This window comes from Hylobates moloch, unplaced genomic scaffold (assembly GCF_009828535.3).
Source record: "Hylobates moloch isolate HMO894 unplaced genomic scaffold, HMol_V3 SCAFFOLD_18, whole genome shotgun sequence".
Classification (NCBI taxonomy): Eukaryota; Metazoa; Chordata; class Mammalia; order Primates; family Hylobatidae; genus Hylobates; species Hylobates moloch.
In genome coordinates, this window is record NW_026652293.1 from 36,572,568 (window position 1) to 36,590,663 (window position 18,096).

The 18,096-nt window shown below is 41.0% G+C and overlaps 1 protein-coding gene across 5 annotated transcripts in view; it reads right to left on the reverse strand.

The window, feature by feature from the left end:
• The window catches only part of RAVER2 (ribonucleoprotein, PTB binding 2), a 101,440-nt gene extending 92,174 nt beyond the window's left edge, over positions 1–9,266 (reverse strand). For all 5 annotated transcript variants that reach the window (XM_032137312.2, XM_058430818.1, XM_058430816.1 and 2 more), the window contains exon 1: positions 8,723–9,266. In XM_032137312.2, coding sequence (XP_031993203.1) covers positions 8,723–8,971 — 249 coding nt within the window. In that variant the 5' untranslated portion in view covers positions 8,972–9,266. The remainder of the gene's footprint in view (positions 1–8,722) is intronic.
• Between the last annotated feature and the right edge of the window lie 8,830 nt (positions 9,267–18,096).

Sequence of the window (18,096 nt, forward strand, 5' to 3'; positions counted from 1 at the left end):
AGCAATCAAATGGGAATAAGAAATTCCACTCTTATAGTCTTAAAATGAGGATTAAATATAATATTAAAACAACTTTAACTATGGTGCCTGGCAATGGTAGGCACCCAAAAAAACAAAGGTTATTATTATTATAGACATCCAGAGGAAAGAGAAATTTGTTCTGGCTGGGGATTATAGGGAGATCTCAAGTAGACTACCATACTCAATTTTGGGTACCATATTTTAAAAGATACAGTGGCAAAGTGGTAATGATGTGTATTCAGGGAAAAATAAATGAGATGGTGAGGAAACTTGGAATCATGTCCTAAAAACTAGCCATTTGAAGGAATTTAAGTTATAAGTTAAAAATGAGAGGCCAGGTACGGTGGCTCATGCCTGTAATGCCAGCACTTTGGGAGGCCAAGGTGGGCAGATCACAAGGTCAGGAGATTGAGACCAGCCTGACCAACATGGTGAAACCCCGTCTCTACTAAAAATACAAAAATTAGCCGGGCGTGATGGCGGGTGCCTGTAATCCCAGCTACTCAGGAGGCTGAGGCATGAGAATCGCTTGAAACCGGGAGGCGGAGGTTACAGGTTACAGTTGCAGTGAGCCGAGATCACCCCAGCCTGGGCAACAGAGCGAAACTCCGTTTCAAAAAAAAAAGAAAAAAGGAGAATACTGTAAATTCTATACGTTGCCAGAGGGTAGACGTTGGATCAAGACTTCAAGTGAATACATTGTATATGTTACATATAAATAAGACATTTATAACAAAGAAAGCTGTCTGAAGATGGAATAGGATACCTTATTTGTGGGGATTTCTTTGAAACAAAAATATATTTTTTTAAAAAGCCAGACGTGGTGGCTTACACCTATAACCCCAACAGTTTGGGAGGCCAAGCAGGGCAGACTGGTTGAGCCTAGGAGTTTGAGACCAGCCTGAGCAAAATGGCAAAATCCCCTCTCTAGAAAAAAACACAAAATATTAGCCAGCATGGTTATATGCATCTGTGGTCCCAGATACTCAGGAGACTGAGGTAGAAGGATTGCTTGAGCGAGGAAGGTCGAGGCTGCAGTGAGGCATGATTGTGCCACTGTACTCCAGCCTGTTAATTTGGGATACTATTGGTTGGTAGTAACAAAAGATCCAACTTGAAATAAGTGAAACAATAAAAGGGATTTAGTGGCTTGCATATATATAAAGTCCAGAGGTAGGTTAAGCTTCAGATATAGTTCCATCAGGGCTCCAGCTCAGCTTCTCTACATTTCCCCCCCAACGTCAGTCCTCCTTTGCATGTCTGCTCCCTTAATGACTGTCAGCTGCAGCCAGAGCCATATGTCTCTGCATTCATATCCAGTGGAGAGAAGGAGATTCACTTACTTTAACAACCAAACACAAGTCCTAAGTTTCTCTGCTAAGCCAGGCTGAAATAATCACTATGACCAAGGGACTATCATGTACTGATGGGCTTCGGTCCAGGTTACTGCCCATCTTTTAACCAATCCCTCTCGAAAAAGGGAAGAACTGTGTTCTTTGGTTTATGTCACCCCTACAGATGGGGATAGAGATGAAACCCACCCAAATCATACAGTTGCTAAAAAAGAGGTAGGTCTTCAAGAGGAAGAAAGGCAACTGGGTAGGCAACAGAATCAGGGCCCCAGCAAGTAACAGAAGGCACACTCGGAAACTAACTGGGGAGAACTTTTAAAAGAGACTATCTACAAAGATTTGAAGAAATCCTAGGCTAGCAACATTCCTGTACTCCTCCTGGGCCCAAGGAGACAAGAAGAATGGTTATATAACCAGGAGAGCTGGGCTGTATGGAGGGAGCCACTGGATAGAAACTGACTTTTAAAGAGGAAGCAACCAACCCACAGTCACCTGTGAATAAATGCTGGGTGAATAAATGCTCCTCTCCTCAACCCTCTGATCCCCCACTAGTGGCTCTGGCCAAGTGCAACCATAAAACAGAGGATAAGAGAGCCTTGTTGGTGCAATCCACAGTACAGATTAGCCTCCCTGAATAAGGAGTGGGTGGAAGGGTCGAGAATAGATCTGGAAGAGCAAATGGAAGCTATTCAGCACAACCACCAAGCGCTATCCTGCACATAATCATCAGCCAAAATATACAGTACTGTATAGCCAAATGTTCTAGGTGATCTGATCTTCCGACTTCTCACTTATTACCCCTCTCAGTTCATACTATCTCCTTAGAGTCAGGCAATTGTGTAATTAGGCAAACAAAATACAAACAGCCGAGACACATGATAAGCAATTTTAGGATTTAAAAACATACAAATAATTTTATTTACATTTTAATATTCCTTGGTTTGCCTGTTTTAGCTGAGCACGGAAAGCTAAGCAAAAGGCTTTTTTTTTAAAAAAAATTAAATTAAATTAAAAATTAAAAATAAATTTACAAAATAAAGTAAAGATTTCAAAAAAATCAAGGCTGGGCTTGGTAGCACAGGATCTGAGGCCAGGAGCTTGAGGCCACAGTGCAGTGCACTATGATTATGCCTGTGAATATGTGAATAGCCACCGCACTCCAGCCTGGGCAACATAGCAACATCCCGTATCTAAAAACAAAAACCAAAAACTTTTTGTCCACAAGGAAAGAAGAATAAGCGCAAATAGAAGAATCAAGAGACGAAACTCAGGTAGTTAGTAGTAGGAACCCCTTTTGCAGTAACAGGCTTTGATCAGAGTTGACTTCATTTAATGCTTCCCTGATCTGAGTCTTGTTAATTCAAGGAGCAATTTCCTTAAATTCCCTTCTTCCTGAGCTTTTGTCATAAGATGCAGGAGTACCTACTGACGATTTGAAGCTGGGAGAGTTTCTGCTCCTGCACAAAGCTGGAGCTCTGTTAGATGTTGTTGTACTACTTGGTGTAATCTTACACTTCATAAACAATCATAACTTAAATAGAGGCTAAAATGCTAACCTGAAAACTAAATACCATCTACTATATTCTTTCTATGTGAAAACATGTCACAAGTTAAAAAAGAATTTCTAAGCATAACCCAGTCATTAACTGGGAAATGGGCTATAGATTACACGAGATTTCTTTGGAATCACTGTTAACACAGCATTTTGATGCTAACCACAAAGTATTACTCCTCTTCTTGAATGTGTTTTCATAGCAGAGAGCTGCATTTCTGAAACACTTTTCAAGAATTTCTTCCAAAACTAGAAACTTAAGGAGGCAGTGGTGTCCCAGAAATCTATTAGTACATTTCCCTAGCAGCTTTCAGTGTTCTTGTTACATTGAGAATAGGATAACAAAACACATGAAAAAGAAGTAGAACCCATAATTCAATTCTGTTTAATTGCATTAGAAAAGAAAATTTAATAGATAATTTTTGCATAGCATACACTAAGAAAAGTAACTTTTGGAGGTAAGCAATGGCATTTTGATTTTAAAGAAAGGATAATTTCAAAAACAGAAAACACCCCAATATTGTCAGGAAAAAAGTAGAGAGTAATAGCCCTATTTTAAAAAGAGGCAATAATTACCGAATATATTGTTAGAGAAAACAAAGTACATTTTTAAATCCCACAATTAAAGGACATAAAATATGTAAGATAATTCTATTGTTTTTATACTGATGTAAAAAACAAACAGGAATATGTAGCTTTTAAAAATAAGATTATGACCAGCCTGGGCAACATAGAGAGACCATGTCTCTACAAAAAAATAAAAAATATTAGCTGGACACAGTGGTGCATGCCTATGGTCCCAACTTCTCAGATGGCTGAGACGGGAGGATCACTTGAGCCCAGGAGTTAAGGCTGCAGTGAGCTATGATCGCACCACTGCACTCCAATCTGGGAGACAGGGCAATCTTGCACTGTCTCTTAAAAAAAAAAAAAAAAAGAAAAGAAAAAGAGCAGAAAAAAATTTAATTATGAAAAAAAGTTAACTAGAGTTTCTTACATTTGGTTGTTTGTGATTCTAAAAAGTGCTTACTTGGTAATATTATGGTTTCAAATGGGTCTCTGTAAATTAACCATCAAGCTTCTCAAATTAACTATCATATTAGAGTACTTTGAAATGTAAGTTTATAATATCCAAAGTGACAACAGAATGTTTTGTCTCCTCTGCTGATCCTGAATGTTGGCCCTGAGCACTTCACATTGTCTTCTAATTTCACAAGAGAATCTCTTCAAGATTTTAGGGTAAACAATATGACAAAAACAAAACACATGCACACATATAAGACCTGTAAGAAAAAAAACCTAAGTGAACACAAACAATCTAAGAAGCAAATGCCCATTTTCTCCATTTTGAAACCCCAATGACAACAATATTGAAACAGAGCCAGGTTAACCATAATACAATTTATAGAAATACAATAACACATATATTAGAAAAAATATTAAAACATTACCTTAACCAATCAAATTCTAAATTCAGCTGTAAAAGACCAGACACACACATATACAATGGCTATGAATAGGAACCAGCATTCACAACATTACTATTGACTATTAATTATTCATTAAAAATAATTATAAATATTATTCACTATAAAGTACTCACTATAAATACATTCCAAAACACTAACAAAGATATAACTATAAATATTCAAATCACAGTGGCATGAGGTACTTGGGGATCTAGGTAGTTTGATAAAGGTGGAATAGACTCCAATGCAGGACTGGCCGGGCGCGGTGGCTCACGCCTGTAATCCCAGCACTTTGCGAGGCCGAGGCAGGCAGATCACCCGAGGTAAGGCGTTCGAGACCAGCCTGGCCAACATGGTGAAACCCCGTCTCTACTAAAAACACAAAAATTAGCCAAGCGTGGTGGTACACACCCGTAATCCCAGCTACTCGGGAGGCTGAGGCAGAAGAATCACTTGAACCCAGGAGGCGGAGGTTGCAGTGAGCCGAAGTCACACCACTGCACTGCAGCCTGGGTGACAGAGCGAGAATCCGTCTCAAAAAACAAACAAACGAAAAATCCAATGCAAGACTAATCAGAAATGAACAGAATCTAATGCGGGACTAATCAGAAATGAGACTGATGGCTGAGTGCAGTGGCTCACACCTGTGGTCCCAGCACTTTGGGAGGCAAATGCAGGAGAATCGCTTGAGTCCAGGAGGTCAAGACCAGCCTAGGCAACATAGAGAGACCATGTCTCTACAAAAAATTTTAAAAAAAAATTAGCCTGGCATGGTGGTACATGCCTGTAGTCCCAGCTACTTGAGAGGCTGAGGTGAGAGAATCACTTCAGCCTGGAAGGTCAAGGCTGCAGTGAGTAGTGATCGTTCCACTGCACTCCAGTCCAGGTGACAGAGCAAGTCCCTGTCTCAAAACAATAAATAAAAATTAAAAAGGAATGAGACTGGAAATATAGGCAGGGGCCAACACACAAAAAGCCTAAGAATCTTAGACTGCTGTCCTATCATTTCATGCTTTTCAAACTCAGATCTGTGTACTCCATGGTAATACAGAAATACGGAGAATCAAAGGTTAAATATAGTACATTTTCCATAAGTGTCAAGTTTATGAAAAAAAATTGGGAGTTAAATGCTGTTTTTGTGTTAAATCCAATGTTACTAATAGAACATAAAATTAATATAAAATTTTCAGACAGAACACAAAACTTCAAAGCAATTTCAGTCTTGCAATAGTCTAATTCAGATTCACTGTTCTTTACTGTTAAGGACAATTTGAGGAAAAGTTTGAGAGGATGTGCAGCCAAAGCCTGGTTTTTTATGAGCAGGAGAGTGACATAATCAGATTTGTGCTTCGGGAGTATCCCTCAAGGGAAGTAGCAAGCAGAAGGAGCTAAAATGTAAGAAACAAGACAGTAATGAAAGTAGGTGACAAACCGAAAAGTTGTAACAGTGAACAAGAGATGAAAAGGACGTGAACCAGAGCTGAGGCTGTGAAAACAAAGAGGGCCAGGAAGATTCCAGAAAGTTTAGGCAGACCAGACAGGGCTTGACTGAATGCACAGTAATTATTCAGTGAGAAAGCTTTTGAGAACTTAATATAAAGGTATTCAGTTTTTTTAGAGCCAGTACTTCTATAAGGTATTTGATAAACATACCTCTAAAAGCTTCCAGTTAAAAATACTTTCAGTGTGCCTTTTAATTATAGGAACTATAAAGTTGTGCGATGCTATTATAAATCTGCTATACCAAAAATAAAACAAAATTTGAGATTTATGAAAACTACATTTAGAAAAGAAAACATTCATATATTTCAAATGTTAAGAAAAAATTATTGGGTTTCTACTAGTAAGTTATTAATCAGTATTTTCTAGAGACATAAATACACAGTTTGAGAACTAGAGTTATGAATGTCTTTGATCCTTAAAGTGATATTCTAAAATAAAGAAATGAGGCCAGGCACAGTGGCTCACACCTGTAATCTCAGCACTTTGGGAGGCCGAGGCAGGCAGATCACCTGAGGTCAGGAGTTCAAGACCGACCTGGTCAACATGGCGAAACTGCATCTCTACTAAAAAATACAAAAATTAGCCAGGCGTGGTGGCAGGCTCACGTAATCCCAGCTACTTGGGAGGCTGAGGCAGGGAGAATCACTTGGACCTGGGGGGCAGAAGTTGCAGTGAGCTTAGGTCGCGCCACTGCCCTCCAGCCTGGGTGACAGAGCGAAACTCCGTCTCAGAAAAAAAAAAAAAAGAAAGAAATGAATAAACACAGACTCTTCTAGAAAAGAACAAGAACTTAGTATTTCAAAAATATCTGATTACTTAATAATTGAACAAAAGCCATATTAACCATTTCATAAGGGTAAATACGTAGTTTTAGCACAGGTGATTTTGTGTAGGCCTTACTGGCAAAAAGACACAAAATAAAATAAACTTTCATCAGTAAGTTGACAGTAAAATATAGTCACTAAGAAAAAGCAGACATTATAATTAAGAGAAATTGTTAAAACAAAAAATACAAAAAAATTCATGCAGAACATATTCATGAAAATATTAGTTTAAGAAAAAGTAGATGAAATCTCAGAAATACAAATCCCAGTGGAATTCTCAGAAAGCTTCTATCATTAATTAAAACTGCTCCTTTTATTAGACCCTTTGATATATTTTTCGTGTCTATTGCGAAGGGAAATGAGAAGGATACCAACAGCAAAGCAAGAATAGACAGAACGTCTTGAATTTGGGGTCTAAATATATTTAGAATTAATGCAAGGAATTGTGATAACAAAAACAGCTGACATTCTACAAAGACACTGAGATACTTCTCTATTTCTCTTCTCCTAGACTGTCTATACAAAGAGCTGCTATTTTTTAAATTTGTTTTTTTTTTAAATGCCATCTGCTTCTTCCAAGCCTCCTCCTTCCTGAGCTCCCTTACAGTCCTCTATTTGTATGGGCAGGGGAGGCTGCTTCCAAGAAGTCAGTCCATTGCAGGTGTCCTTAACAGGTAGTATCACAAAACATTACCTGACAGATGGGAAGTGGACCATGGCGGAATGGAAAGAGTTGAAAGACAGATGAGATAAACAATATTGACAGACATTGCATTTTGAAACAAAATAGCCCCTCGTGCCTATGGGTTATAAGGTTATATGTTCATATTTATTGTGAATGGCTATGTAAGGTCTCATTACGTAGTAATGGGGCATTGGTCTCATTATTTTATAAGTCACATGGAAGAACTGCCATGCAATTGTCAATAGCCAGCCCTCTTGCAATTTCATGCAACCGGTTACAGGAGCAACTACAAATCCGCAACTACCAGGACAGCCCACCACACTCGGAGCAGTATATAAATTCAGGTTATATGTGAAACGTGTGAACATCCAGACAGCTAAGAAATCCTGAAGAATCAAAGAAATGATTTCATGCTTTTGATAAAACAAAAATATATATGCATAGGAAAAGAGAAAAGGACAACATCCCAGGATAACAATGGTTATCTTTAGGTATCAGAAATATGGGTAATTTCTGTTTCCCCTTTGTGCTTCTCTGTCTTTCCTAGCTCTCCTACAATGAGCATGCAGCTTTTGAAATCAGGAAAAAGAAAAAGTTAAATAGGTGCAGAGTTTCTAATCTTAAAAGCAACGGTTAATCTGGATTAAAGACACAGAGTAGCTATCTTTAAACCTCATCCAAGTCACTGAGGAACAAATCCTCCAGTACTGTACTTGGCGTAGCAGGAGGCGGCTGCAAGGCTCCAAGGAGCGCAGCAATAACTCTATTCTGGGGCCTTAGCAAACTGAGGAGACAGAGTTGTTTCATAGAAACTTGGTCAAGTGCTTCTGCAACAGCAGCGAAACTCACTCCCAGCTCTCTTCGTGCCCCTGCCCCCTATGGCACTCCCGAGCACGGGGGACTATACGCGGGAGCCCTCGCCCCTGTCAAGGTGCTCCCGAAGCTTCGGCCCCCTCTACCCCCCGCAAAATGTGTGCTCCACAACTCACCTCCACTCTCCTTCACCTCCTACTCCTCTACGGCCGTAGGCGAAGGAAAGAGCGGGCCGAACTTGGAGGCAGCAGCCCCTGATTCCCGTGACCTTGGAGAAGCCGCTTCGCCTCTCAGAGCCTCAGTTTCCCAATCTGCCCCCCTCCCTGGCAGGGCGTCTGCAGGCTAGAAACCCCAAGAACTCAGTCAAACCGAGGGGCCGCTCTCACCACTCGGCGCCGACCCCCTCCCCAAGACCGCTCTGAGGCGCCCCCGATCCCAGCCTGGACACGGAGCGCCGCCCCGCCGCCCCCCGGGACGCGTCGCCTCCAGCACCGTCCCAGTACCTGGCAGTTGCTGTCCTGGGGCAGGTTTTTCACCAGGATTTTCCTGCGGTTGCTCAGCTCCCGCTGCATCCGCTGCAGCCGCGCGGCGACCTCCTCAGGGTGCAGCGCGGCGGGCGCCGAGTCCGGGGCGCCCTCGTGCGCTTCGGCTGAGGGGCCCTGCCCGCGCAGTCCCGGCCCCGGCCCCAGCCCCGCCGCGCTGCCCAGGCCCGCGTCCCCCTCGCCGCCGCCGTCTCCCGCCGCCGCCGCCATCTTTCCGGGCGCCCCGCGGCTGCGGACTCCTCGGAGGCTCCAGGGGAAGCGGCGAGAGAAAGCGGGAGGAGGCCCGGGCGAGGGCGAGGCGGGCAGAGGCCGCAGAGTGGGCCCAACCGCGGGGAAGAGGGGCAGCGGGAGGAGGGAGGAGGGAGTAGAGAGGAGGGAGTAGAGAGAGGCGGCGCCGCAGCCAGCAGCCTGCTGGCGGGGAGAGGAAACCTGAGGCGCCGAGGAGGAGCCCGAGAACCACCTCGCGGGAACCTCCCCCGCCGGCCCCCGGCCCCGGCGCACAGGCGCGCCCCCGCCCGCCTCTCGACGGTCCGCAGGCGGGGCCGGGCGCCACCACCCGGACACCTGTGCGGGCGCGGACGGGCGGGCGGGCTCCCCCTCTGTGCGAGGCCTTCGCGAACGCCCAGGGTCGGGCTCTGGGGGATGCGGCCCCTTCGCGGTGGCTTCGCCGGGAGACTCAGCCCCAGGCGCCTGTCCCCGGGTGGCCCCACATGTGACGCCGCAGCTCTCCCTCGGCTCCCCTCGAAACTCTCGCGCTGGGGCGGCCCGGGGGCTGCGGGCGCGAACTCGGGCTTCCCACACCCGGGGTGGAGCTGGAGGGGTAGCAGGAGGGCGCCTCCTGCAGCCCGGCTGGCTCCCGACGGTAACCCTTCTGCTGCGTTCAAGAGGAGCATATTTGGCAAAGTTTGAGTTTACAATGAGATTTTCTGGGGAGTGAAAAGAGGGATATTGTGGGAGAAATTTTATGTATTTGGTAAAACCTGATCGTAATGTATTTTGCTAGCTGTGTATGGGAAAGCCCCTGTGCCCTTCACCTGTCCCTCTGTCCCTGTCATGCAGTTCCTAAAATGTAAAACCTGAGTAGTTGGGGTCTGCAACATGGAAAGTGATGCTGAAACAAAGACTAGAATGGAAAAGGAGCTATGGCAGAGGGGCTGGAGAATACGCTGCTTGGAACATTATTTTAATTGAAACTTGGAGGGAGAGTTACAGTGTAGAACTATACTTAGTTAAACGGATGTCATCAGATCAAACAATCCAGCAGCCTTTGGCACTAGCCCAAATGACCATCAGCGAAGGGAATCATGCATCTTAATTGTGTAGCACACAAGTACACTAGCAAAAGAAAAAAAAAAGACTTCAACACTAATTTAAAAAAATAAAAACAAGATGTTTTAAAGATTTTTTTAAAATACTACAAATTCAGTCCTTACTATGTGCTCCCGCCAACCACGTATTTCTAAATGCTTTACATATACATATTTATTTACTCTTCATGATCATTCGGTTACGTAGGTTTTGTTTTCCTCACTTTACACGTGAGGAAATGGGATCTGTTCTGATTAATTCCAAAGCCCAGTGTTCTAAATAACATAAAATAATTCACCTGTAATCCGTCCACCCAAAAATAATGGCTGCTAATACTTGTATCATTAAAATGATATTCGGCAACACACCCTTTTATACCACCACTATTCCTAATAACCAGAGGGTAGAAACAACCCAAATGTCCATTTATTGATGAACAGATAAGCAAAATGTGGGATATATATGCAATGAAATATTTTTAGCCACAAAAAGGAATTAAGGACCCCTATAAGGTGGACGAACCTCCAAAGCATTAAATGAAAGAAGCCCGAGACAAAAGGTCATATATTGTATGATTCCATGCGTATAAAGTATCAGAATGGGTAGATTCATAGAGCGGAACAGAGACTGGTGTTTACCAAGGGCTGGAGGAGAAGGTAATGGGTGCAAACATCCTTATGGAATGATGAAAATCTAGTTTTGGAACTAGACAGAAGGGGCAGTAGCCCAATAATGTGAATGTACTAAATAGTAACTGAACTATTCACTTTTAAAATGTTAATTTTATTATGTGACTATTACTGCATAAAAATGTTTTTGAATGATATTCTGTAGTTTACAGCTCTGTTTTCTGCTTTTTACAGTATGTCTGCTGAATCCCTTTCTATGCCAATGTATTTGAATACCATGGTTTTTATGGCTACATATTATTCTGTTGAAGTAGAAAATTCACTTATTTCCTAGTATTAGTATTTCTTACTATTTTTATCTATTGTAAACAGCACTGAGTTTAACCCTCTATACATATTTGAAGATCATTACTTTTCCACAGAATGAAGAACTAGAAGCAAACCTTCTGCATGTAGAGTAAGCATATTTAAAGATTTTTGGTATGTATTTACAAACTACCTCAGTTTCCCTATCACAAGCATTGTATAAGAGCACTTATTTCTCTGCTTGCATCCATGATATTCTAGTATTAAAGGAATGTATCATTTTGCTTTTAAATTGTATTCCTTTGATTTTAAAAGGTATACATTTTAAACTCCAGTAAAGCCCTATTTTGTAGAGCTGAGAGACTTTGAAAAGTACATTCTTTGAAGTGAAGAAGCATGAATAGCCTTAGCATAGGCTGTAACCTTGCATCATTCATTATGTTTCAGAACATATATTTATCCAAATGAGTACCACCTCCTTGACAAGCATTTATTAAATGTCCCTTATGTGCTAGATTTTATATATATATATATATATATATATATATAAAGGCACTAAGAAGACAGAAATAGTAAAATAATGCTTCTGTACAATAGGGGCTAAGTCTCACTGAGAGAAAATTATGCAATGATTATAATTAAATATAATAAATATGCAAATGGATAGTGGTCTGAATATAACTTCAGTGATTGCTTTTGCTCAAAACATTTCCCAAAGTGCTTTTTTTTTTTTCAAGACAGAGTCTTGCTTTGTCGCCCAGGCTGGAGTGCAGTGGCATGATCTTGGCTCACTGCAACCTCCGCCTCCCAGGTTCAAGCGGTTCTCCTGCCTTAGCCTCCTGAGTAGCTGGGACTACAGGCATGTGCCACCACGCCCAGCTAATTTTTTGCATTTTTAGTAGAGATGGGTTTTCACCATGTTAGCCAGGATGGTCTTGATCTCCTGGCCTCATGATCTGCCCGCCTCGGCCTCCCAAAGTGCTGGGATTACAGGCGTGAGCCACCGCGCCCAGCCCCAAAGTGCTTTTTTGGAATTGACTTTATAATCTATGGCAAATTATTCTGCATAGTTTCTGTGGTAGCAAATACCTCTTAGAGATGGGCTTAATTTTTGCAAATAATTAAATGTTATTTGAGGTTAAGTCTGGTGAATGAATCAGGTGTTGATTATGTTTTGGGGGTTATGATAGTGTAATTCCAGCTTTGGCCCCAGTGGGGACATGATTACAATGTTATCAAGTTATTAAGCCAATTTTATTAAGTGGCTACTTGGAATTGATCCCACTCCTTGTGCAATATTGCTATGTCGTATAGGGTAGTGGCTTTCAAACTTTTTTGACCCAATCTAGTGGGAAATATATGCCACAGTGGGAAATATATTTTATATCACAATTCAGTAAACACATACACAATCAAAATGAAGATTTCACAAAACATCATGCCCCTTCATCATGTAGCACATTCTAGTGTTTCCTATTCTATTCTATTCCATTTTAAAATTGCTTAAATTACACAGTTGATTTTGCATATCACTAATGAGTCCTCCCTCACATTTTGATAAACACTGCCCTAGATTTCAAATCAAGTATGTTTTACATTTGCTCAACTGTTTTCAAGGAATTAGGGGAAATGGCAGAATCTACTAGTTAAAAATAATTTTAAACTGAATTAATTGTTATTGCCACATAAAAGAACTGGATGGAAACTGCAAAGACTTTGGAATGCTACTGTAATTCCAAAGAGTTCCTCTCTTGCCAGGTTTAGCCTGACTCTTTAAATAGCTGCTTCCATGGCATACTAAAGGAACACTGTAATCTGAACTTGAAGTGAAGTACAATTATCAAGCAGCAATGTATTTACCAATACCCACAGGTAATTATCATGATCTATATAATGACCGTGTTATTAAAATATGAGCCCTATGCTAGCTTTAGCCTTTATTTTTTTAAATATTGGTGGTAAATTTTTTAAGTTTATTTATTTATTTATTTATTTATTTTTATTATACTCTAAGTTTTAGGGTACATGTGCACAACGTGCAGGTTGGTTACATATGTATACATGTGCCATGTTGGTGTGCTGCACCCATTAACTCCTCATTTAACATTAGGTATATCTCCTAATGCTATCCCTCCCCCCTTCCCCCACCCCACAACAGGCCCCGGTGTGTGATGTTCCCCTTCCTGTGTCCATGTGTTCTCATTGTTCAATTCCCACCTATGAGTGAGAACATGCAGTGTTTGGTTTTTTGTCCTTGCGATAGTTTGCTGAGAATGATGGTTTCCAGCTTCATCCATGTCCCTACAAAGGACACGAACTCATCATTTTTATGGCTGCATAGTATTCCACAGTGTATATGTGCCACGTTTTCTTGATCCAGTCTACTGCTGATGGACATTTGGATTGGTTCCAAGTCTTTGCTATTGTGAATAGTGCCACAATAAACATACCTGTGCACGTGTCTTTATAGCAGCATGATTTATAATCCTTTGGGTATATACCCAGTAATGGGATTGCTGGGTCAAATGGTATTTCTAGTTCTAGATCCCTGAGGAATCGCCACAATGACTTCCACAACGGTTGAACTAGTTTACAGTCCCATATTGGCAATTTTTGTGTATTTTTAAAGTTCTGCAGGTGGGGAAAACGCTAGAAATGTTTACTAAGTCCCAGTTTAATAATAATAGTAATAACAACAGCTTCTTGTATCCAAACTCTTATGCTTATGTGTTATGATAATATGATGAAAATAAGTACGTGAAAAGACCTTGTAAACTGTAAGCAATACACATTATTCATTTAGCAGTATTTATTGAATGTCTATAATGTACCAGACACTGTACACCGGTGTACAACACACCGGATTTGATTGATTTTTATTCAGAAATGGACTTTTCCCTCGGGAAAGTAATTGCAACTCAGTAATTGTAAATTCCGTGTCATAAATGCTGTGAATAAAGTACTCTTTGTAGCACAGAGAGGCGTTGGATTTTGTCTTAGAGGAAGCCATTATGAGGAGCTAGGGCTTAAGGCAAGTAGGAGTTTTCTAGATGAAATGGGGCAAGTACTGAAACAGGAAACAGAAAGAGGCCCAAAGGCCTCAAAGGGACTGGTAGGTCTGTGGAAGAATAAATTTGGTATTTATGAAGACTATACTTCGTTTGGGAGAGTAGCAGGAAATAAACGAGAAAGGCAGAAGATGTCATTCCAGTTTAAAGAAGTTGATTCCACTTTAAGTCAATACTTCAGTATGGCATAAAAGGCAGTCAAATAGAGAATAGGAACATTAGAGGTTTTGTGGCAGGGAAGTGCCGTGATCAGATTTAGCTTTTTAAAATGTAATTCTGACAATCAAGACAATGAATTTGTCAGTTCTTATGTTAGGGAGACCAGTTAAAAATCTTTTGAAACACAGTGGAAACATTTGAGGGCTTATACTGGCATAGAATAATAATAACAGCAATTAAGTATATAGAGCTTTACGTAGGTTAGCTAAGCTTTCATTCATTCCCTTTTTCTTTATATTATTTCATTTAAAACCTGTGATGTGATTTCATAACCAACCTGTGATGTTGCTAGTATGTACCTATTTACCAATGAGGAATCAAAGGCAGAGAAGGATAGGAGCCTTGTTGAAAGTCACACAGTAGGCAGCGGCCCCAGGGTTCCAATGCAAATCCATCTGCTTTTGGGGCCCCAGGGTTCCAATGCAAATCCATCTGCTTTTGGGGCCCAGGTATGTAACCTTGTGTAACTGTAGCCAGAGAAACAGCTGAATCTGTGAGACTTTTCTGAGAAAAACACAGAGAGCAAAGAAGCAGCAGAATATATGGCGAGAGAGCAGGATCTAGAGTCAAACTACCTGAATTCAATTTTGTGTAACTGGAACAACCATTAGGTTGATGCACAAGTAATTGTGGTTTTTGCCATTTAAAGTAATGGCAAAAACCACAATTACTTGTGCACCAACCTAATATTTAAAGCATGAAAGACTATTTTAAATATGCTGAGCCTTAGACTCTTTCTCTCTAAAACAGAGATGATAACAAAACCTGTAAAGCTATCATTAAAGGATGTGAGGAAGATTAGATGAGATTCTATCTATCTATCTATCATCTATCTATCTATCTATCTATCTATCTATCTATCTATCTATCTATCATCTATCTATCTATATCTATCATCTATCATCTATCTATTTTTGAGACAGTCTCACTTTGTTACCCAGGCTGGAGTGCAGTAGCACTATCACAGCTCACCGCATCCTTGACCTCCTGGGTGCAAGCGATCCTCCCGCTTCAGCTCCCTAAGTAGCTGGCACTACAAGCATGTGCTGATTTTTTGTAGACTTAGGGTTTTGCCATGTTGCCCAGGCTGGCCTCAAACTCCTGAGCTCAAGCCATCTGCCTGTCTCAGCCTCCCAAAATGCTAGGATTACAGGTGTGAGCCACTGCTCCCAGCTGAGATGAGGTACTATCTATAAAGGGATAGCAGAGTGCTTAGCTCAGGGGCTAGACAAAAGACAGTCATGTCGAAATATTAATAATTATAATAAATAAGTATTTTTAAAAATCTTAGGCCAGGCCCAGTGGCTCATGCCTGTAATCCCAGCACTTTGGAACGCCGAGGTGGGAGGAAGGCTTGAGGATAGGTGTTTGAGACCAGCCTAGAACAAAGGGAGACTCTATCTCTACAAAAATTAAAAAAAAAAAAAAAAAACTCTTGGTGACCTATCGGATGTCAGCAAAGAAAATGAGATGCTTTCTTATATAAGAGATTGCATGGGTGGTGATGCTGCCACTGAAGGAGGTAGCAATTTAGGAAGTCATGTTACCAAACTCGATTTAGGCATCTGAGCTTCAAATATTGCAGGGCATATAGATTAAAAAGCCCCAAAAGATTAGTGTGGTGGCCCATACGTATAGTCGCAGCTACTCAGGAGGCCGAGGCAGGAGGATTGCTTGAACCTGGGAGGTCGAGACTGCAGTGAGCCATGATCACACCACTGTGCTCCAGCCTGGGTGATAGAGTGAGACCCTGTCTCAAAAAAAAAAAAAAAAAAAAAAAAAAAAGAGACCCTGTCAAAAAAAAAAAAAAAAAAAAAAAAAAAAAGCCAGACCCAGAAGACAGTTTAGAAACTGTAGGAGAACATGGTAGTTAAAAAATGAAGCTGGATGAGATCATCCAAGCTAAGTCTGTAGATTGATAGAGAAGTCCAAGAAATAGGACTATAGGGACCAACTTACAGGCCAGAGAGGAAAGAAGTAGAAAGTATTTGGCACTTTTGTTAAGATTCTGCTTGTACTATTTATGTGCCCAGCCCACAAAATGAGAGCCAGGTAAAAATGAAAGAGATGTCAGGCAAAACTAGTTGGATTACATTAGGTATTGTTCCCTGTATTCCTGTCTCCTGATACCTTATTGGTGTTCAGCTCCTGATCCTTGGCCCCAGCTTCCCATGATAGCTTCTGGCACATCACCTCCTTGGTTTCTGTGTCTTCACAGTATTGACCTTGAATGTCTTTGACTTCCTTCTTGGATCACAAGCAGAACCAACTTACCATCCACTGCTTTCTGCTACTTACCTTGCAATCCGTGTCATACCCACTATTTAAAAAACCCAAAATTAAAGGGAAAAAAAGGAAACGAACAAAGAAAGAGTGGCTTCAGAGAAGCCAAGGAAGCAAAAGGTTTCAAGGAGAGTGGTTAATACATCCATGTGGCAGAGAGGACAAATAGAATGAGGACTATAAAGGAGATACAATCATGCATCTCTTCACGAGGGAGATATGTTCCGAGAAATGCATCATCAGGCAATTTCATTGCTGTGGAAACGTCACAGAATGTACATACACAAACTTAGATGGTGTAACCTACTCCACACCTCGGCTATATGGCATAGCCTATTGCTCCTAGGCTACAAACTTGTACAGCATGTTGCCATACTGAATACCGTAAGCTATTATAACACAATGGTAAGCATTTGTGTATCTAAACATATTTAAACACGGAGAAAATACAGCAAATATATGATATAAAGGATAAGAAAATGGCATACCTGTATAGGGCACTTGCCATGAATAGAGCTTGCAAGACTGGAAGCCCTGGGTGAGTGAGTGATGGGAGGTGAGTGAATGTGAAGGCCTAGGACATGACTGTGCACTGTAAGCTTTATAACTACTGTATACTTAGGCTACACTAATTTTTTAAAATTTTCTTTCTTTGATAATAGACTTAGCTTACTATAACTATTTTACTTTATAAACTTTAAAATTGTTTAACCTTTCTACTCTTTTGTAACACACTTAGCTTAAAACAAACACATGGTACAGCTGTATAAAAAGTATTTCTTTCTATCCTTATTCTGTAAGCTTTTTTCTATTTAAAATTTATTTATTTATTCTACTTTTTAAGTGTTTTTTAAAACACAAACACACACAACAGCCTAGGCCTCCTCAGGAGCAGGACTATCAATACCACTGTCTTCTGCCCCCACACCTTGTCCCATTGGAAGATCTTCAGGGCAATAACAGACGTGGAGCCGTCATCTCCTATGACAGCAATGCCTTCTTCTGGAATACCTCCCGAAGGACCTGCCTGGTGCTCTTCTTGAGGAGTATGTTTATTTACACCAGCATCACCACAAACACATGCGTAATGCATTGTATTATGACTGTAGGACAGCTGGGACATCACTAGGTGGTAGGAATTTTTCAGCTCCATTATAATCTTATGGGACCACCATCCTACATGTGGTTCATTGTTGTCTGAAATGTCATTAAGCAGTGCATGACTATAACTGGATTTGGCCATTAGGAAGCTCCTGGTGCCTTTGAATGAGAGCAACTTCAATAAACAGGCGTGTTTATTGAAGGGGAGAGAATAGGGGAGAGTGACCTATTAAAAAAATAGTTCAATAAACTTTAAACATTCTAATTTTCTCCAGAAGCAGAAGGAATCATCCTCTGATAGTGGGGAGATTTTAGCAGGAAATTAAAATTTGTTGTCTTCATAGGTGATTTACATATACTTAATTCTCACAAGCACTGTTTGGAGTGGGTATTATCATCCCTGCATTACAAATAAGTCTCC